The sequence below is a fragment of the Trichosurus vulpecula genome, chromosome 8 (genome assembly GCF_011100635.1).
Source record: "Trichosurus vulpecula isolate mTriVul1 chromosome 8, mTriVul1.pri, whole genome shotgun sequence".
In the NCBI taxonomy this organism is placed as follows: domain Eukaryota; kingdom Metazoa; phylum Chordata; class Mammalia; order Diprotodontia; family Phalangeridae; genus Trichosurus; species Trichosurus vulpecula.
In genome coordinates, this window is record NC_050580.1 from 266920151 (window position 1) to 266942940 (window position 22790).

General features: G+C 38.7%; 2 protein-coding genes across 2 annotated transcripts in view; one reads left to right on the top strand and one right to left on the bottom strand.

Annotated features, from left to right (window-relative positions):
• Window positions 1-22790, top strand: part of NUBPL (nucleotide binding protein like) — a 333097-nt gene that overhangs the window by 196936 nt on the left and 113371 nt on the right. The gene's annotated exons all lie outside the window — the stretch shown is intronic.
• On the bottom strand, window positions 9453-10331 carry LOC118829301 (prohibitin-like). The gene has a single exon (XM_036736309.1). It carries the CDS (start codon window positions 10309-10311, stop codon window positions 9493-9495), a length of 819 nt encoding a protein of 272 aa, XP_036592204.1. The 5' UTR covers window positions 10312-10331; the 3' UTR covers window positions 9453-9492.

The following is a 22790-nucleotide window of genomic DNA, read 5'->3' on the forward strand; positions in this document are numbered from 1 at the left end:
GTGGATTGCATTGTTTCAATTACCTCACACCTTGGAACATTCCAGAGTCTCCTGAATAAAATCCATAGTGCTTCAAAAGAATTCGGTCTACCTATTTATGTAACAAAAAACAAATTGATGAAGAATGTCCATTATTCAGTCAATGGGTTTTCATTAGAGAGACAGCCTGTTAACCTTATCTATCAGCTCATCTATCTTAGAACGACATTACAGAGAGACAGTAACTTTGCCACAGAGTTGTACAGGACTAGGAAATTGGGTTGGATTATCTTTGGGAAATGACAGAGCTCTTTTAATGACTTCATATTTAATTCTGAAACAAAAGTGTGTCTTTTTAATACCAGTATTCCACAGGTGTTGCGTGGTGGCAAATCATGGAACAATACAGTCTCTAAAGACCTGAAATTGAGTGTTATCCATAGGGCAGTGGAGAGACTCAATGTGGAGGTGAAGAGGTTTCAACCTAATATGAGCAAGGAATTACAGAAGAGAACTGGAGTAAAAGATGTTGTCAAAGAAGCGTGTGATCAGACAGAGAGGGGCTGGTCACGTTGGATAAACAAATTCTCTACTAGTATCCTCACATTGTTGATAGAATATGAGAAAGGCCCTCAGTGTATTGGACTGATCTCTTAGAGTGAATTTATGGAAGACCTTAGAATATTGTACAGAATTATCATACATGGATGGCTTGGAGTTTTCACCATTGGAGGGATTTTCTACGCTGATGAGATCATAGGTCTATATGAGTGCTTGAGAAAGCACAGTTGTTTGCATGTATATGTTGTATATCTGTAATATATGTCTACATACATAGAGAATATATATTATAGATTACTAATAAGAAAGATTAATCAGATAACCAGAAAAACCAGAAGGCAAGAATGTGTCACCCGCTGGCTGAGGAATGGAATTATCCTCAAACTCCATTGTAAATCAAGTGGAGAAGTAGAACTGGAAGAAACCTCAGCAGTGATCTAGCTTCTCCCCACCACCCCCATCTCCTGTTTAAGCAACTTGGCCAAGGTCACACAAGCCTTTGAACTCAGGACGACTGAATCCAAATTCACTGTGTTAAAGTATTTCTTATTGGGATGAGAAAGAGGAGGTTTTCCTTTTCGACAGATCATTTACATTTTTATTACATTGGCAAATAGAGGTGTTATTTCTTTTTTTTTTCTAGAGGGCTCTTGGAACTAAGTAGTGTGAAAGATCAGGGGCAAGGAGTGGAAGTTAATGTTCAAAAGTTGATTAATATTTTGAAAAAGTCTGAAGCAAATGTACAGAAAAATGCTTTATCATTTTCATGGTGTTCTATTTTAAAACCTCAGGTTTCAATTTCTTCTGTTCCAGGAATGGGTCATTGAAACTTTGAGGTCCAAAAGTTGCGTCATCAGCTTAGCCACCAGCAGTTAGATTTAGGGAAACTGATTCATGCTAATGAAATTCCTGGGGCACTAATTTATCGACTAGCATGCCTAATTATTTCATTTTCAATGGGAGTAATATTTGATTAGTCCTCTATATAAAGGAATCTCTTTTTTTTGTGTCTGTATACCTGAGAAACCATATTGATTATTAAAATGCTTCTTAGGTGAGCACAGAATTGAAGAAGGGAATTGGCCCATAATAGGGACATTTTATCAGTTAATTGATCAATCAAAAACATTTATTAAGCACTTTCTATGTGTCAGTCACTATGCTCAGTGCTGGGGATACAAACACAAAGTTAAAAAAAAAAGATAGTCCCTACCATCAAAGAGTTAACATTTTAAGGGGCAAGGCATCATGTAATCAATGATTTACATATAATATTTATGCAGTGTAAATGGGGGGTAACAATATAGAAAAGGCATTACCAGTGGAGGGGGAGGGTAAGAGTGAAAGAAGGAAACTGGAAAGGCCTCTTACAGAAAATGAGATTTAAGCTGAAGAAAGCCAGGGAATCCAGGAAGCAGAGGTGATGAAGGAGAACATTTCAGGCATGGAGAATAGCCAGTGAAAAGGCATGGAGTTGAAAGATGATGTGTCTTGCACCAGGACCATCAAGAAGGCCAGTGGGGGCTCCACTCTATGATAAAGCAGTTCCATTTTTACTAGAGTAAGGCACGAACTTATCAGCTTCCATGAGTTCAATTATGAGGTCTGCGCATATGATATGGATATATGTGTGTGTATGTATGTGTGTCACACACACACGTATGGTATGTGTGTGTGTGTTAGAAAGGCATTTTAAGCTTATATCTGAAAGTGATTCGTTATCTTTCCCTGAAATGCTCCCCCTCCTATACTTCACTGTTGCTGTCAAGGTATCACCATCTTCCCAGTCACCTAGGCTTGCAATATCAGTGTTATCATTGACTTCTTACTTATCTATTAAAAGAATAGTAGTGTATATTTTAAAAGGCAGAAAATAAGCATAGCCTACCACAAAGGAACAGTGTCTTAAAAGTCACTCATTTCTTAGCGGGTGGCATATCTTTTTGTCCTACTTTGTCTCTGACTATAAATTTTAAAAATCCTTCCTAAGTGGGAGTTGGGATGGGGGAAGACAACCAAAGCTTTTGGCTAAGTTATCTTGCAGCCATGCACTGCTTCTTGTATTCTTTGCATTATGATCACTGTTTTCTTGGAAACTCCAGTGGAAAAAAGTGCTTTGTTAAATGCATCTTGGAAAGGCTGCATGACTTCTTTCCTCCTGGGTAGTGTAGCACCTTCTGAACATGCTGTCTTGCCTTACACTTCAATGAAGGCAACCTTGACATATAAGAAATATGATGTTTACATACTTATCAAACGTTACTTGCTAAAACTGATGTGAACGCAGACATGAGAACACGTGGCTGCAGAGTGAGGGATAAAGGACCGCGCTGAGGCCGCCAGCCTGGTTATTGGGTGCATGGTGGTGTCATCAGTGATAACAGGGAAATGCAGAAGAGGGGAGAATCTGGGGGAAAGACGATGGACTGTGTCCTGGATACATTGAGTTCGAGATGTCTAAGCGATGTCCAGATGTCCAAGAGGCATTTGGGGACGTACTTGCTTCTCAAGGTTTGTCTCCCAGAGCCCCTGACTTTCTTAAGGCTCGGCCTAAGCGCCACTTGTACTGCCACCTCAGCTGATGCTTTGATTAGCTCGACTGCTCTAATTTTGTTTTTCTCCTCTTTTAGATTCTTTGTTACAAGGGGTAGTTTTCTGGGGAGAGTTCTGTTTTGAACTGAAGGTGATTAAAAAAACCCCAAAAAATGTCAATAAAAGTCTAAAACATAATCGATGTAAAATCATTGGCATTTTTAAGCAGTTATGAGAGTATGTTATAAAGTTACGGGCAAACAGAATATCAGTGGTTTAGGGAAAGATGAGTAGTGCATCAGAGGCTTCTCTGACTGCTGTAGAGGCTCAGTTGACTGACATTTTAGAATCATTGAACTTTAGAGGTCAAACCCTACTTTTAATAGATAAAGAAACAGGGTATTGAAATGCCAGATGCCTTGACAGAGGGAGGGACATAGCTGGTTAGTAGCAGAGCCAAAATTACCATACAGTATCTTATTGTTTGATTCCTTACACCTATGAGAGAATCTCAACTCATTATGTTAGGGTGATGAAAATAAGATCATCAGTCCTTTGGTATAGTAGAAGAGAGCTGGGTTCACTTGGGTTTGAATCCTGTCTTTGTCATCTTACCTGTGTGCCCTTGGGTAAGTCCTTTAACCTTCAGGAGCCTCAGTTGTCTGTAAATAGGATGGTGGTAGGTGGACCCTTTCAGCTCCAAGTCTATGATCCTATTGTGTATGGTTCTATGAATCTGATTCTATATTCTTTATCCACTGAATTTTTCAAGTACCTCATTTCATATGTTGACCAGATGATATGAATATCTGGTCTGCTTTTTTCTTTTTTGGTAATAGTTCTTCAAACTCTCATCCCAGTCTGTGACTCTCCTCCTCTCATCTAAAAGAATTCATACCAAGTTTATAACAATACCAGCACGTTGCTTAGTCACTGGCTGCTACCCTTTAGAAATGTCACCATGGTTTCCCAATCTGCTTTGAGCTCTTGAGGTCTAGACTTTATTGGACTCTTCATCTAGTGCTTATCAGACCCTGGAGGAGATTGTTTTGTGCTGGTTCAGTGTGACCAGTATCCGAAAGTCATTTCATTAATTTACAGTAGTGCATGATGTTATCTCTGTTTTGAAAATGAGACTACATGGCTTAGTGAGGGTAATAAGTGACTAACACAAGATGAGAATAGAGTTAGGAATGAGACCCAGGTATTCTGATTTTACTGTGTCATTTCGAACTTTACACCATGCTTCCCTTGTTCTTCCTCTCCTCCAGCCCCCTCTCTAGATTCCTACTCCATAGTCTAGATTTAAAGAACTGAAGTTTAAAAGACCCTTCAAGAAAGAAATGAGATTTCAGGATATTGATAAAGGAAGGTTCTTGCAGTTGTAAATTATTAACTTCTAGAGGGCTGGGAATCAGGATTAGGTGAATTAAACATTGGGGGATGAAGAGGCTTAGCCTAGAGCAAACAGAATGTCTCATCTTTTCTCATTCCCTTTCACAGCCTCTGTGTGGGAGGAGGTGGATGGAAAAGCAAGTTGAGACTGAATATGAGGCGCTCAGGCTATATATTATGGGCATGCTTACATATAATGTTCTCTTACATATTCCAGATCATGTTTAAAAGCAAAGTATCTATGGGATTTGCACATATTGTGTATTATAAACAACCTGCTTGGAAGACTTATTCAGAATGTGCATTTTGAATAGCTGATATTTGGAATATAGTTTGTCACGTAAGAATGATGTTTGATAGTACTGATTTACATATAAACATTCATGATGATTCTGAATATAGGAAAACAAGGAAACACACAGCACTTAATTACATTGCTTTAACAATAAATGTCAAGTAAAAGCTTTTTTTAATAAAACGGATGTGGTACTTAACCAAGTACAGTTACATTCCCACAATTTGAAATGTTTTACAGCAGTATTTGCTACATAGCAAAAACATTTTGAACATTGTAATGCATACAAATCTATTGACAGCTACCAAGCTGTTATACTTAGTGACCTTTTCCTTCTCCACAAACACTGCTCAAAACTCACTGTCTCTTGAGACCCTTTCCAAACCAATGCCTAATGCCCCCTTTCCCAAACCTTTCCCTTAATCCTTATGTATATCTTGACCCTATTATTCAATCTCAATTAGCGTGGTTGATGGGGAGGGTCATTTTGTAACTCCAGATTCATTATTTACTTCTAATACATTATAGATTTAGAGCTGGGAGGGGCTTTGGAGGGCTTATCTCATCTAGCTCACTCCTTTTACAGATCAGGAAACTAAGTTCCAGGGAGTCTAAAAGACATAAGGAGCTGGGATTCAAATTCTTCTGACTTCAAACCCATTCCTCTTTACATGTGCCGCAGGGCCACATCGTATCATCAATTGGCTCTTGTTTTCTTACATGCAAGTTATATTTCTATATAAATAGACTTCTAAGACCTGATTGGAATCAACAACTATAACCTAGAAGATTTGGTAAGCATTGATTGGACAGTGAATAGACATTGCATATAAATATCTCTTTTTATAATTGCATGAATAAATTATATGTGTAGGTTAAACTAATCTAGCTCAAATTCCAATATGGATGCTCTTGGAATATAATCATAGAGTCTGCAAATGTCATGTAAATATCATTTTGGTATTTATATTTCTATTGTATTGTGCAATGGAAAAGAATATTGGTCTTGTAGTCAGGTAACTACTCAATATGCCATGATATCTACATAATCTTGGGCAAGTCACTTAACCTCTCTTGATCGATTTCCTTATCTCTAAAATGAAGGGGTTATATCAGATAATCTTTAAGGTAACTTCTAGTTCTAAATTTATGATCTATGGTTTTAGATAAAAGTGTTAATCATTACATATCAAAAACATACACTCATGTGAGAAAATCTGTGGACTCAATGTGGAGTTACAAAATGACCCTCCCCATAAGCCACACTAGTTGAGATTGAATAATAGGGTCAAGATATACATAAGGATTAAGGGATAGCGTAATGGAGGACTGTAATAGCAATTTAGATTTGAAGATCTTTCCACTCATTAATATGTCATGTGACCTTCTTACATCACAGGAAGCCTAAGTCATGTGTAGTGGGAGGAGCTTCCTGACAGGAAAAGGAAGTTATGTCATAGGAAATGCTGAGAGAGAGGGAGAGAGAGAGAGAGAGCGAGTGAGCAGTCATGGCTGTTAATGACCATTGTGACTGTTAAAGTTGAGGTAAAGCAAGTCGACCTCTGATAGCTGAACAGACTGTGAAAGCTATTCTGTGAGTTTGTTTTTGGGAAGACCCCAGCAGGGGGTCTGAGAGGTTTTGGGATGGCGAGTCTCCATGTTGTGCTATTATGTATCGCTGCTGTGATGGATTTGGGGAGATGGCTTGTGGGATATGTCTCTCTGGTGTCTGAATAAATGGTTTACTTCTTTCTACGTTCTGTGTGGAGAGTCTCCTTTGCCATATAGAACCGCATAGGCATTTTGACAATTACCATCTACATTGTTACTGTTGCCTTACTGTTACATTGGCCATCACAGTCAGAGGTAGAAGGGCTTTAGAGGAAGAAATGGTTGTCCCAGCATGGGATGATGTAACTTATTCTTCCCTAGCAAGAGAATGGTCTAAGGCACTGATTTGTGTGTGGACTGGAAACAGAAGCTACAGAGGGGAGGACCCAGGAATTTGGAACAAGGTCTGAGAGAAGTTACTTTTGAGCCAGGAAGGGAAATGCCAACAGACATCTTTAGACGAGGCTGGAATATCCTCACAGCCTATCATATTATATATGAAAGCAGGGACAGGTTATTACAAGAGAGAGCCCAGACAGTTACTGAAACGTCTGCTAACTCAAATGAGAATACTTCTTCTATACCACAGCAAGATGGGGGATCAGCTAGATGATCGGCTGAATGAGACTCTGTGGAGAGAAAAAGAGGTGAAATTATGGTAGAAATATACTGTAGTTCACCTTCCCCGAAGGAGGAAATCATAGATTATAGAGCTGGAAGGAATTTCAGAAGATTAGTCTAGTGCTTTTATTTTATAGGTAAGGAAATAGAGGTATAGAGAGTCTTAAGTGACTTTTTACCAAAAAAAAAAAATTCACACATTAGTTATGGAACATAATGCAGTACAGGAACACAAAATAGCAGGATCTATTGTAATAGTAATTAAGGTGGGACTTTTTTGCTCTTCTTCTCTTAAGTGCCTTTAAGGATTCTGGCCTTTGTTTGAATGGGGCTGATAAAGTGGGATTTTGCCTAAGGGTGTTTCCCAGCATTAAGACAATCAGAGAGTCATTGAATTGTATATGATGTGGTACTAAGGATGGGGAACTTTCACACATCCAGCCTAGGTGAGGTCAGAGCCCTCAGGACTCTGAACAGGATATAATTGAGGGGAGCTTGGCCTTTGACTTTGGGGGCACACTCATGGAAGGAGTGTTGAGACTCTGGGCGAGCTGCAAACTGCCCCCCAGCTTCGCAACCCAGATATTGGTGTTTCTCTGGTAACTATGAATTGTGTTTTGAATCAGACAAGGTCTGTCCGTTGATGTTTATAATTTCTGGTTGTAATTGCCTTGAAGTTCAGGGGGCTGATCTTTTCCCCCCGAACTGTGAATGATATTTGTATGTTTGATTAAACTGAGATTTTTAACCCCTTAAAGTTACTTTCCTTAGTAAAGCAGATCAAAAAGCCTGTGTTGGCAGCTTTCTGTGTGCTGGTTGTTGGTGGGTCTTACCCTACCGTAGCTACTAGCAGATTGTTGCTATATCTATTTTAAAGAAAACTTTTAACAAATCTTTTTATGTATGTTGTTCAGTTATTTTTTAGTCATGACCAACTCTTCATGACCTCATTTGTTGTTGGGTTTTCTTGGCAGAGATACTGGAGAGGTTTGTAATTTCCTTCCCCAACTCATTTTACAGATGAGGAAACTGAGGCAAATAGGTTTAAGTGACTTGCCCAAGGTCGTACAGCTAACAAGTGTCTGAGGTCAGATTTGAACTGGGGAAGGTAAGTCTTTATGATTCTGGGCTTGGCGCTCTATCTGCTGCACCACCCAGCTGCTTATACCTTATGCCTGCACCTTAGCAAATAGCTTCCACAGTGAGAGGGAGGTGGAATTTGCTTTGTGTTAGTGATGGCATGGTCAGATATTTGGATTTGGTATAGGATTATCTATAGCTATGTCTGTATCTGTGTATCTATATCATCATCATATTGGCTATTTTATTATAAGCTCAACTTGTTTCTTCTTTAGTTTCTCATCTCTGAATCGTATCTGATTTTATTCAGTTTTCTTAAAAATTCACTGAGGGAATGGGATGACTTTCCTTCTCAGCAATGAACTTTTTTTTTTAATTAATTTTTTTCAACTAACAGGTATTTATTTTCTCTCTCACTCCTTCCCCTACCATTGAGGAAAAAAAAATAAAAAAAAAACATAACCTTTATAACAAATAGGCATAGTCAAGCAAAACAAATTCCCACAGTGGCCATATCCAAAACAATTGTGTCTTTCTTGGCATCTTGAATTCATTACATCTCCATTAAGTGATGGGTAGCATTCTTCATCATCAGTCCTTTGAAATCATGCCTGGTCATTATGTTGATCAGGCTTAAGTAAGTCTTTCATAGTTTTTTAAAAATAATTTTTCAATGAACAATTATTTCTTTTCTTTTCTCTCCCACTCACACCCCCTTCCAATGAAAAAGAAAATGAAAACCCTTGAAACAATATAATTAGATAAGAAAAAATAAATTCCTACATTGGCTCTATCAAAAAAAAGTGTTTCATTCTGCATTTTTAGCCACTTCTCTGTTATAAGATGGGTAACATTTTTTATTATTCATCTTCTAGAATTGTGTTTGGTTATTGCTTTGATAAGAGCTCTTAAGTCTTTTAAAGTTTTTTGTTCTCTCTCGCAGTTTTGCTATTATAGTAAAATTGGATCTTGCTTAACTTTGCATCAGTTCACTCACATTTCCCTAGACAAAATAAATGTCTGTCAGTTAAGGAATAATGAAATAAGTTATGGTACATGACTATAATAGAACATTACTATCTTCTTAGAACATATGATGAATTCAGAGAACTATGGAAAGACTTATATGAACTGAAGCAAAGTGAAGTAAATAGAACTAGGAGAACAATATGCACAATGAATACAACAGTGCTGGTAGAAACAAAAACAAAAGAAATTGAAACTGAATGCTGTGAAGTTATAACGACCAAGCTTAGCTTCTTTTTTTTTTTTTTTCAAGATCCCAAAATGACTTTAATTTTATTTCCTTTGCTTAAGCCAAATCATTAAATCTCACAGTGATTTTGGGTGGGGTGACAGGGAAAAGGTTATGGATTAGATCATGGCTGAGTGGGGTAGGATCAGTGGGGCCACAGGCCTCACTGGGGAAGCTGGAGGAGCACTGACTGTCCAGCGGGCAGGTAGGTGATGTTCCGAGATCGGGAAAGCTGGTATGCAATGTCCTCTGCAGCTTCCAGCTTACGAAGCTCTATTAGGCCGTCTCCTGCAGTGGCCAGCGAATTGGCAATCAGCTCGGCTGCTTTGGAGTCACCCTCTGCTGAGATGATGGCTGCTTTCTTCTGTTGCTCAGCCTTTTCCACTACAAATCTGGCCCTCTCTGCTTCCTGCTGAGCCACCTGTTTGGCTTCTACTGCCTCCGTGAACTCCTTCCCAAAGGTCAGATGCGTCAAAGAGACATCATCTAGGATGAGCCCAAAGGTTGCCGCTCTCTCTGTGAGGTCATCACTCACTTGCCTGGAGACTAGTTCTCTCTGGGTGATCAATTCTCCAGCATCAAATCGAGCTACCACTGACTTGAGGATCTCGGTGGTTATGGAGGGCAATACCCGCTCATCATAGTCCTCACCAGTGCTGGTGAAGATTCGGGGCAGCTGATTGGCGACAGGTCGGAAGAGAATACGAAGAGTGATATTGACATTCTGTAAATCCTTGCTACCAGTGATTACTGGGACATTCCGTGGCCGGGAACGGCAGTCGAAAATAATTGGTTTCTGTACCCATGGGATGAGAAAATGAGTCCCTTCTCCTACAACAATGTCTTGGACTCCATGGAACCTATCAAAGATGACAGCTCTATGGCCAGCATCCACATTATATAAGGCAGAGTTGACAACTCCTCCTACAACAGCTAAGCCCAGGCCAAACTTGCCAACAGCTTCAAACAGTTTAGCAGCCATGTCTCCTTCAGATGGTCTTGGTCTTCTACCCTTTCAGATCAGACACAACTCTGACCTCCACATGAATTCCCCAACCCTACTTACTGCCCCAAGCTTAGCTTCAAAGGAGATATATAAGGATAGTCCTTCTTTGTGGAGACAGGAAATCTCTACCTATGAAACACTAAATATAATATCGGAATTCATTAATGTGTTGGCTCTTTTTATTGAATTGTCTCCTCTTTCCCTTAAAAAAAAATAAAGTATGGCTCTTTGGAAGAGTAATGGAGATGGGAAATTGGGAAATCTAGGTGATGTAAATCAAGGGATAGCAATAGACATTTTTTTAGAAGACATAGAAGAAAATATGCAAGGAACACAAAACCGCGATGCAGTATTACAAGAAAACTTAAGGAATGATAAAGCTTAAAACAAGTATTTTGGACAGGTAACAATAGAATAAAAATGGTTAGAAGGTAATCAAAACCCCACACCAGTGAGGAGATGATGAAAAAGCATTATTCAGTGCTTTGGGTGAAGGTAGAGATGGCATCATTAGGAAATACATGAAGAACATGATTTTAAAGGGAATTTACATTTTGTCTTAGGGGCAGTAGGGAACCATTAAATTTTCTTAAGAAGGAGTATGACATGGTTGGATTTGTGCGTTATGGGAAAATTATTTTAGCAACCCTGTGGAGGATGAATTGGAGAGAATATAGACTAGAGATTGGAAGTCAAATTAGGAGGATATTATGAAAGGCCATGAGAGTCTAGGTTGGTGGCTGTGTAAATGAAAAAGAAGGAGAGATGTGAGAGATGTTATGGTAGGGAAGGGTTTAACTCTCCACATAGTGAACCTAGATGCCTGGATGGATGGTGATGCCCTTAGGAGGAATAATTAAGGTTTGCTTGAGGGATAGGCTTAGTGGGAAAGATAATGAGTTCTGTTTTTGATATATGTATTTTGTGATTGTAGGAGATTCAGATAGGTAGAAATATCCAAAAGCCAACAGATGATATGAGCCTAGAGGTTAGGAGAGAGACTAGGACTACACACACACGCACACGCACACGCACACGCACACATACACACACACACGCACACACACACACACACATACATATCTAGGTTAGAGATATTAATTGAAACCATGGGAACTGATGAGACAGAGTCAACAGTCAATAGACAGGGGACAGAGAAAGAAAAGGAGAGGGTGCGGGGCAGAGCCTATGGGACTGTCCGTAGATGGGCCAGTGCAGGCTTATGATCCTACAAAACAGACTGAAAAGAAGCCACCAAACAGGAATATTTACAATTAGGATAACCAGGAGAATCATAAAAATCCAGAGAGGGTGGTGAAGATATCCAGGAAGAGAGAGAAGTCAGTAGTTACAAGTTGCAAAGAGGCCAAGATGGATGAAGACTAAGAGAAGGCCATCAGATTTAGCAACTGAGAGATCGTTGATAACCTTGGAGCATGATAGAAGCTGCAAGGGAGTGGGCAGTGAGTATGCAGAGAGAAATTGAAGCATTAAGTGAAGATAATCTTTTCTAGGAGTTTTATATAGGGCAGAAGAGGAAATGGGAAGGTATTGGAGCAAAGCTACAAGTGAAAGAATTGACTTTGTTGCAGGCCAAGGCCACTTCTTCATCGGAGACTGGAACAAAGGAGGAGAAAATGAGGGGAGAAAAAGAAAGAGGCAGGACTTTGAGGATTAGAGAAAAGGGTAGCAACAACCACTGTGATAACTGTGCTAGTCAATCATGGAAGAGAAAAGAGGTTTCTTTGCAGCAGTTAGGACCTCATATGAAGTTATATAATATGAATTTATGAAGTTATATAATATAAATATATAATATGATATATGTTATAATATAAGTATATAATATAAATTTCTCTTGGACTCAGCATGATTGTGTGACTCAGTTCAGAACTATTCCAGCAGCAAAGTGAGTAGATAGAGAGAAGAAGGCAAACAGTAGGGGTAATCTTGGACTGAGATTTGGCAAGGAAATAAATTGCAGCAAGAACAAAAGGACAAAGGTTAAGGACAGCATATATTGTTCAACAGAGGATCAAGATTGGGCAGAAAGGAAAATGAGGTTAGAGTAGATGTGACAGTGGGAAAGTAAAAAGGAGTGGAGTTTCAGTGAAAATGTAGAGTAGTTTTGAGAAGAGTTGAGGTATAGGGAGAGATGAAAGAATAGAAGATTAATTACCTATTCAATTTGAACCAACAGCCAAAAGAGCTATTATGAATCCATAGTAATAGAGGTCTGGATAAAGAAGTGAAGTCTTGGTGTCCTTGTCCTGACTAGAGCATCTCTGGAGAATAGGTTGAGTTCTTGACACCATATTTTAGGAGGGACCTTCACAAATTGGAACATTCCACAGGAAGTTAACCAGAATGAAGAGTAGCCTAGAAATAAGGCCATTTGTGGATTAGTTAGTAGAATAATCGAAAGTCTCTTACAGAAAAGAGATCAGACTCATTCTTCTTGACTCTAGAGGGGAAGCTTTAGGCTCAATGTAAGGAAAACATTCCTAACAGTTATGTGAAGATGGAATGGGCCTCAAGATGTAACAAGTTCCTTTATCACTGGAAGTCTTGAGGATGAGGCTGGATGACTAGCTGTTGAGTTTGTTACAGGGTCCATTCCTAAGCTGGTATAGACTGGACTACATGATCTTTGAAGTCTCTTTGAAGCCGAGATTCTGTGTAAATTTATGTAAGCCAAACTTAAAAATTTACATAGACCAAATGCGTAGAAGAAATTAAGCTGGTCTAAAAATAACCCCCAAACTGAAAAATAAACACAGAAGAAGGGAAGACAGCGATGTTAACAGGAAATTGAAAACAATTAGAGCAGCCCTGGCAGTTTACATTCCTTCACACTTTTGAAGCAATCGCAATGGATGTAGTGGAAAGATCATTGGTCTAGACGTTAGAAGACATGACTTTTAGTCCTTGTACCTCCATCTACTGATTATGTGACCTTGGACAAGCCTCTTAACCTTTCTAAGGCTGTTTCTTCTTCAGTAAAAAGGGGATAATGGCACCTGGCTTGGTTCTTTCACAAGGCTGTCAAGGAGGGTCAAATGAGATAATATATGTGAAAGCACTTTGTAAACTGCAAATCATTATATGTGTGTATATATATATACATACATGTATATATATGTACATATATATATATATATGTACAAAACTATTATAATCGTTACAGTGTCACTGTGAACTGTGCAGTCTGATTAAAACCCTGGTAAAATGGTGAGAGAGTTTTGGAAAAAAAAAACTGTTTCTGTAAAACTGTGTTCTCACCCAAGTACCATTACACTCTATGCATAATTTATCATTAGCATAGTCTGTGATACTGCAGGAAAATGGAAGAAAATTCCTGCCTTTATCGAGTAGGACTAGAATATATCTTCATTTTATTTTTAAGTTTTTATGTAACATAGCCTTAGCTTGTTGGTATTATTTGAGAAAGACCAAGTTTCTCTTAGACTGGTTATTACTCGGTCTTCACCCTCAAGCAGTATAGCAGTCTGCTGTTTACCACACATGATTACAAGTCTCACTTTGATTTCCAGTGACTCTTGGCAAAGAATTCTCCTTCTCTAAATAGAACTATCAACTTTCTACTAAATATTTGATAGTTACTATTTGAAATTTTGCAGCAAAAATATGCATTTGTCATATAGTACAAAATAATGTCACAAAGTGAGGGAGGGAGAATATATTTGTGGGGATGGAAGTAGGGAGTAGGAGATGGGGAATCTTTCTGGACTTTAATGTGACTGCAGTGTGGGTTCATGGCTTACATCATCAATGAAGACTGATCAGGCTATAACTAGAGTTAATAATTTTGCATCATAATCTATGAGGCACAAATGACACCTAAAAATATTTTATTGACTTTGTTTCTTCTTAACATCCTTGGCATTTTACAATTCCTCTTTATTCTTTGCCTCTCACAACAAAGTGTAGCTGAACAAAACAAGTAAATATATTGGCCATGTCTCATAACAGCATGACTCATTTGGTACGTGTAGCTCACTACATCACTGTTAATGGAAGGAAGAAATGCTTCTTCATCATTTTACTGATGTCACGATTAGTCTCTGCTTTGATCAGAATTGTATTGTTTAGCGTTGTTTTTTCTTTTTGTTATTGTGATTGTTATATAAATTGTTTTCCTGGTTCTTCTCACTTCACTATTCATCAGTTCAAACAAGTCTTCTGAAGTAGCTATAAATTCTTCATGTCCGTTATTTCTTGTAGCATAATAATATTCCACTGATTTATATGTCACAATTTGTGCACCCACTCCTCAATTGATGGCCATGGATGACACTTTCGATATTAGAGCTAGAATCGTAGTTATTTTAATTATGGTTTAGATTATTATATATTTTTTGCTTTTATGATCATTATTTGATGACTTTTGTTATCATCTTATCTGTGGACTTATTTATTTGGTTAGAGTAGAATGTTTATTAAGCCTGTCCCCCTAAAAATGGGGAACAAATTTAATAAAGTCTTAACTGTCTCAACAATTATATGATGTTGAAAAGTGTTGGGATGGAATCATGCAAGTCTAACACTCCCTGTTCTTCCCTCCCACCTCCATGCCCCATTAGTGGTTTAATGATATCATTTTCATATGTGAAAGATATAATGACTCTCCTTTGTATAGCATTTATCTTGCAATTTTATTGGCGAGAAATTGAAGTCCAGAGAGGGAGATTTTATAAAATTATGTCTAATATACTGTCTGAATTAAGATCAGGCTCCATCATAACTTAGCTTGCTTCATGTCATGGTTTTCTGAGACAACTAAATGTGTAAAACTATTTATAAGCAGAAGCAGGATATACACCCAAGGAAGTCCCCCTTTCGGGTGTATCATAGCACAGCTTCCAGTTGCTTTGCCAAATTCATTGACTCATTAGGGCACAGAATTGTTGTGAGCCAATGGAGTTGTAATGACCGATCTACTTAAATGAGAAGGAAGAAACAGATGCTGTTTTAATGGGACACTTAAAGTTCAGGCCTCTTTCTCACTGTGCTGCAATTTAATAATCTCAGTTTCCTCTGATGTGTTGTAAGAAGCTCTAATATAAAGGTGGGGTAAAGGACCTTGTAAAATGTTGCATGTGGCTAGACAGGGATAAATTTGGAGTTATACATATTATTATTTAAAAATTCAGAGCCATGCATATTTTTATTTATTTTGATCTTTTCCTTAAAGGTCCTTGTTTCAGGTCAAAAACAAATGATGGCTAGCACTGCTGTTTACCTTGAGCTATAAAACTATTGATGATTTTGTCTTGGACTTTACAATTGTCAAGTACATTAATTGGGAATGTGGAAGGGGGTCACTGAAATATAAGTGTTAAGAATTATATTTTCACTTTCTAGATGTGACATCCTATCAATTTTCTTCTTAGGTCCTTGTTTTCAGTCATTTCAAAATTTCTAAAATTATACTTTAACTGAATATTTTCATGCTTAGTTTTACCCTCTAGAGTTTTCCCTGCCTTAATCTGAAGAAAATCCATTTAACTGTGTGTGAGTCATCCAGGGATCTGGAAAAGGCATTTTAAAATTAGTTGTTCAGAAGATTTTGATATTTGATAAGCTTAGAAATAGATAGCTATTTCCTTACAAAGACTATGGTATGATTTAAAAATGTGAATTTTGCCTCATGTTGTATTGAAAACTTGAAATACATTATTTTGCTTGATGTATAGTACTTTTATAACTTTGTTCAAAGTCCTTTCAGTTTGACTACTATTTATTAAATGCCTGCCATGAACAGATCATTGTGTTAGCCCAAAGGAAGAAGTACAGAGATTAAGACAGATTCTATCTTGGGGGCAGCTTGGTGGTCCAGTGGATGGCGTGCCAGCTCTGAAGTTAGAAAGACTCATCTTCCTGAGTTCAAATATGGTCTCAGATACTTCCTAACTATGTTAAATGGCTTAGCGGATAGAGTGCTAGACCTGGAGTCAGGTAGACCTGAGTTTAAATATGTCCAGAGACATTAGCTGCATGATCTTGGGCAAGTCACTTAACCTCGGTTTGCCTTAATCCATTGGAGAAGGAAATGACAAATCACTCCAGTCTGGTCACGGGGTCATGAGGGGTTGGATGCGATTGAATGACTGAACAACAAAATGATCCCATACCACACCAAGCTGCTCTTTTTATAGAACTTTCCCTGCTTCCACAACTTAGAAATCTTGGGCAGCTAGGTGGTAATGTGGATAGAGTGCTGTGCATGGAATCAGGAAGACTTAAGTTCAGATCAGCCTCAGACACTTACTGGCTCTGTGACCCTGGGCAAGTCACTTAGCCCTGTTTGCCTTAGTTTCCTCATCTGTAAAATGAGCTAGAGAAGAAAATTATAAACCTCTCCAGTGTCTTTGTCAAAAAAAACCCCCAAATGGGGTCACGAGGAATCAGAAATCACTGAAAAACAAGCAAACAACAGTAACATTAAGCTTAGGGGAAAGGAAACACATTTTGAGGCTAATGAAGTAATGAACAGCAAAAGGAATCCACGCTCGAGTGAAAACAGTGAAACATTTCTCTACCCATTTTCTCGGCTTAACCTTGCAACAGCTCTGTGAGACGGACAGGGCATTTCTTATTCCTCTGTCATAGAGGAGGAACTCATGGAATAGAGAAAGTAAATAACTTGTTTAAGATCACAGGAAGAATCAGTGATAGAACTGGATCTGAAACTTGTGTTTCTAGCCCACTACCCCAGTAGTGTTCTTTTTCCTCCATTATCACATTCATCTTGACCTTTTGCAGACTCTTTCCTAATTCTTTTATCAGTTACATAGTAGCACCAAAATGTCTTCTGTAGGTGCATCCCTCTCCTTAAAAGTCCATATAGAGGTCTACAATCCATATTGAACATTACTGTTAAATTACATTGGTTATTCACATTAAAGAGTGCTTTCATTTTTTTTCCTCTATTTTCTTCTTTCCAGTTTCATCTTTAAATACTTGCGGTTTAATTGAGTCTTTACTGAAGATTTTTAAAAATTCATTTTTTCTCTCTGCTGTGCTTTGATGTTTTATGAAGTGATACAGTTCATAATCTTTCCCTGTCCATGACAAGATTTTGCAAATAAATTTGTGTTCTTAGCTGGCATTGCCCTTGACTGCCGTGTTTCTCCACTTGGCAATGCGCTCGAGAGTTTATTCGCTGAGGCAGTTTCTGGGTTCTTCTGATCTTTAATTGTGGTGATTGCATTTTCCTCAGTTAAACTTATGTAAGAAATGGTAATAGTTTATCTTGTTATCTTTTTCATTATTTAGTTACCATTTCTTAGCGTTGAGTTTTTTGGATCAGTTAAAAGCCGTTATATTGCATGCCGTATCTTCTCATCTTTATTTTTTCTTCCACTTTAGTCTTGATTTTCCCTTTTGCTCTAACGAGCTAGCCATCTTATATATACATGTATGTGTGTGTGTGTGTGTGTGTGTGTGTGTGTGTGTGTATAATTTGATTTTCAGATGAGTCCTTCATCAATTACCAGTTGTTTCCTGTTAAATTTGATTTTCTGATGGTTTGGTGCTCATGACTAGTACTCTCATTTTTTTTTCTTGAAGAAAATATCCAAGATACATAAATAAGAGACCTCTGAGTTCCTTGTATACATCTGGCTTTTTTAATTTCCCTTAAGCCCATGTTTGCATTGAAGAGACAGAGTACTTGGATATATGTTGACTTAATTTGGGGTATCTCATCAATTTCTTTGTAGAATTTTTCTTCTTCATTATCCTTTCCAATAGATGTTGGCAACGAGCTGTAGTTATTTTCTGGTAGTCTGTTTGCTCATATTCCTTACAATAACTGTAAGGCAAGCTGGCCAGCTGATCTCTAAAAGGGTATTTCTTGTGGCTTTTGGGTATATGGCAAAACTAACTCTGCCAACCCCTTTATGATAATGAGCTTGTACAAAATTGAATTAGGAAGAAGAAAACTGGCCAGATTGGGGATTTGGGAAATTACTCAGCGTTTTAAGTGATCCCAAGCTGCTCCCTGAAACAAAAACTCACTCTTTGAAATACTAGTATTTTCTTAGTGTTGCCATAGGGCTGTGAATCATGGAACACCACAGTTTCCAAAGAATCAAAATTGTTGGGTACCTAAAGGTCAGAAAAGTTTTGTCTCATAATTATAAATTGGGTGCAGCATATTACCACTGATGACTTACGCAATAAGTGGCCCAAAATTTATTTAATTTTGTCTGTATCTATGATTTCATTGTTGTGGGTTGGGGTGTGGAACTTCCAGTGTTCAGACTTCTCCCTCTGTGCAGATCAGCAATTCCTCTCTAACTTAAAAATCTTAGAGACATGCCTAGGCCATGGAGAATTTAAATGTTTTGTCCACTGTTGTTGTATCAGTAGGGCAAGATTCATGACCTCAAGGATTCCAAAATGCCTGAGTGCTTCTGAATCGCAAAGTATGAAAAACTCTCTAGGTAGAAGGCAGAGGAAGTTTAACAGTTATTTAGACTCCAGAGGATAAAATCCCAAGACCAATCACCCCAATCTGATATAGCAGTAATTATATTCCAAAACCAGTAAGCCCACCTTAATGTAGCAACAAGGAAATTATAACATAGTATTATAGCAAGGGACCAAGTAATCCTGTAACCTTCCCCCTGCTGGGGCATTCCTGTAAACAATCACTCAGGAATCCTAACTCTTTGCTCAGCTCTCTCTCTGCAGCCCCACAGGCTCTGAGTTCCTCCTCCTTCTCCTTGGGCTGAATTCTGACTTGTGTAGCTCTCTGCAGATTCCTCTTCTTAGTGCTGCTGCTCTCAGTTCTGTCTCTCTTCATTTTTGGTTCTCTCATACTCTGGGCTCTCCTTATATACAGTCCAAACTGGGGCATCTGATTGGCAAGAACTCAGGTCTCTGATTGGCTGAATTCATGATTGACCAGAACTCAGTGCACATACCATTGGCCCTGGTCTTAGCAACTCCCCTTAGGGCCCTGAGGGCTTCAGGCCTGGTAAGTAGAGGCTTTAGGCCTACCTACAAAGGAAGGTACAGTCAGGCTTTCCCACCCAGCCCCGCCTGAGGCCTACTGGATGGGTGGGGAAGATCTTTGATCACACTAATACTACAGTCATGTAGCTGTTGTGTGTGGTGTAGGACTTCCACCCAGGGCTTCTTGAGTCCAAGGTTAGCCATCTGCCCTTTCTCAGCATAGAAACTGCCATTCAGCAAGTGTATGGATGTGTTAGGTAGCCAGAGCAGGGGATTAATGGACAGTAACAGTAGCCAGCATCTATATCACGCCTCCAGGTTACAGAGTGCTTTACACATACTGTTTCATTTTGTCTTCCCATAACAACTCTATAAGGTAGGTGCCATGATTATCTCTATTAGCGACTTGCCTAAAGTTGTATAGCCACTAAGTGGTAAGATAGGATTTGAACTATTGTCTTTCTGATTCCAAGTCTAGCCGTCTATCTCTTATGCCACCTACATGCCTAGACCCAGGAGTGTGCTAGGAAATATTTGACAAATAGCTCTCCAAAGGAAAAAGAAAGTATAAACAACATACTTTTCAGTCTTTTCTCCATCACTGTGAAATAATCAAGAAAACAACAAATGAAACGTTTGTCAGTTTCTGAGGTTTCAGTGCCCACAATGGAAATTTAACAGCTGGCTCTCGTAGGGCAGTAAGAGCTGACTCCAGGATGCCACCGCCTAGGTTAGATGCCGTATGAATACTATGTATTATCAAATGACAAGCCTAGCACAGTGCCTTGGGTGAATCTGATCCTTTTTCAGATCCGGGTTGGACGACATGTCCTCTGAGACTCCTGAGTCCATCAGACGCTAAAACAAACTTGGTGATTCTGCGGGTTAGTCAGTCAGTGCATGTATCTTGCTTGGATAGGCCCTATGGTGGACAGTAAGAATTGGATAAGAGGAAGAATGGATGCTGAATTACATTTAGGAAACTGTAAGCCTTCCAGTGATCCTGAGCCACTTGCTTCCTTCCACTAAATCCTATGTTTTTAACACCAGTATTCTCCAAGTGATGTTTATGGCCATGACTATTACAATCTTACGAGTCAGTCAGTCAGTCAGTCAGTCAATAAGCATTAGTTAAGTGCTTCCTCTATGCCAGGCAGCAGCTTCTACATGCCAGGCGCTGTGCTAAGCACTTTGTAAACGTAAATAGAAAGACATCTGGTGGGTGTGAGCAGACCGCAGCACATCACCAGTGACAACTTGCATATAATAAATAGCATAGAAGACATTCTCAAGGACATGTATGACCACAGAAGGAGGTGGGTCAGGTCACATAGTAAGAACAAAAAGGATAAAACATAGACAGGCCCGAGTGTGGCACTGATATGCACAAAATATTCTAAGACCCAGAGGAGGGCCTACATGGTGCTGGGTAGACCTTCTGAGGGGGATTTATAGAAGAATATGTGAAAGAATTTCACAGAATCAGAAAGCACAAGTAGATGGTGATCTGCACCTGTGTGGGCAGTACACTCCATAGATCATAGAAGTACAGAATTTCAGAGTGGCATGGGCTTGAATTACTTCACCCTTCAGATTGCCATCCTGTCTGCATTCTGCAGCTTATCATTGCGTTTGCTATGTTGTGATTTTTGGATCTGAATATAGATCTCCAAATGTGTACATCTCAGGGCTGGGTACAGTAAAACTCTCACCTCCTTATCAGCCATGGAAGCAAGGCTTCTCTTAGTGCAACCCAGGATCGCCTTAGCTTTTTTGCCTGCTGTGTCACAGTTGAATCATATAAAGTTTGCAGTCCACTGAAACCCCCAGGTTGCCTTTAGACAAGTTATCATACCTCCTCATCCTTTCCTTATGAAGACAATTTGTTGAGCCTCTGTGTAAGACTTTATACTTATCCCTATTAACTTTCACTTTATTAGATTCATTCAGTACTCTAACCTGTCAAAATCTTTTTGGATTCTGACCCTGTCATCTAGTATGTTAGCCATCCCTTCCAGCTTTATATCATCTAAAAATTTGATAAGAATGACATCTAGGCCTTTATCCAAATTATTGAGAAAAAGAGCACAGGGCCTAGCACATTTCATGGGGCCATGCATAGGCCTCCAAATCTCCAGTAGAGACCTACTTCCCTGTCAACATTGAACCATTAATGACTACTTTTAGTTTCTGGCAATTCATGTGATTCATAATCTACTGTTTAGCCGAGAGGTGTTAAACATGCATACACAGCCCACAATACTCCCAAGTGCTACTAGAACTGGATTAAAATGTAATTGGGAAATATTTAACAAAATAAATAAAAGTACAGAAAAACGCAGAAAATGTTAAAATGTTGTTTTCTAAGGTAATACACTACCCAGAGGGATCCTTACATAGGGTTTAGTGAATTTGACACCACTGGTCTAGCCCATATCTCTCCATCTTTTTCACAAAGATAGCATGAGATACTTTATTAGATATTTTGTGGAAATCAAAGTCAACATTATCTACAGCATTCCCTTGATCTGCTTATTCATTTATCTTGTTTAAAAAAAAAGAAAGCAAGGTTAGCTTTAGCATGATTGGTCTTGGATGAAATCACCCCTTCCTTGTCAGGATAGTCACTAACCATGTCTTAAATAATAGATTCAAGAATTTTGCTGGAAATTGAAATAATGCTCGCTGAAATATAGTTTACAAACTCTGTTCTTTTTTTTTTTTTTTTGGAAAAATCAGCACATTTGCCCCTTTCAGCTCTGTAGAACTCCTATCCTCCATGACCTTTTAACTGTCATTGACAATAGCTCATTTGGTTCAGTTGACTTTAGTTTATCAATGGCAGGATGTGCTCTCCTTCTTGTTATTTCTATTGGTTATTGGGTCTCTATTAGTAACTTTGTCTTGCCTTTTCCTAAGGGTCATTCTCTTTGGCAGAAAAAATAGACTAGAGAAGACTTCAGGAGATCTGCTTTAACTCTCTTGTTAATTATCATCATCCCATTTACCCCAAACAGCGATCCTATCCCTGCATTTTTGATTATTTTCCTTTCCTCGATATCGATAAAACCTCATCTTTTTGCTAGCTTTCCTCTTCAGCCCCAGCTCATCCTGTGTTAATATTTTTATACTATCCTTATACTGCTATGTCATGCCTTTGTATCGATCTTCTGTACATATCTTTCCATAGCTAAGCTGTTTAATGAATTCTTTTCACATCCACATCAATCTTTTCAGGAAATTCCTACCCCTGTACCCCTCCCCAGTCATAAATCAACAAACATTTATTGAGTACTGTGTATCAGGCCCTATGCCAGGCACTGAGGACACAAAGATAGAAATGAAAGAGTCCCTGCCCTCAAGGAGTTAATTGGAATTGACTTTGTGTCAGTGAGATTGTAGATCTGCTGTTGAAGGTAAAGTGATGCTTTGCATGTATTTAGACAGGTAAACAGTATTCCCAAGAACTC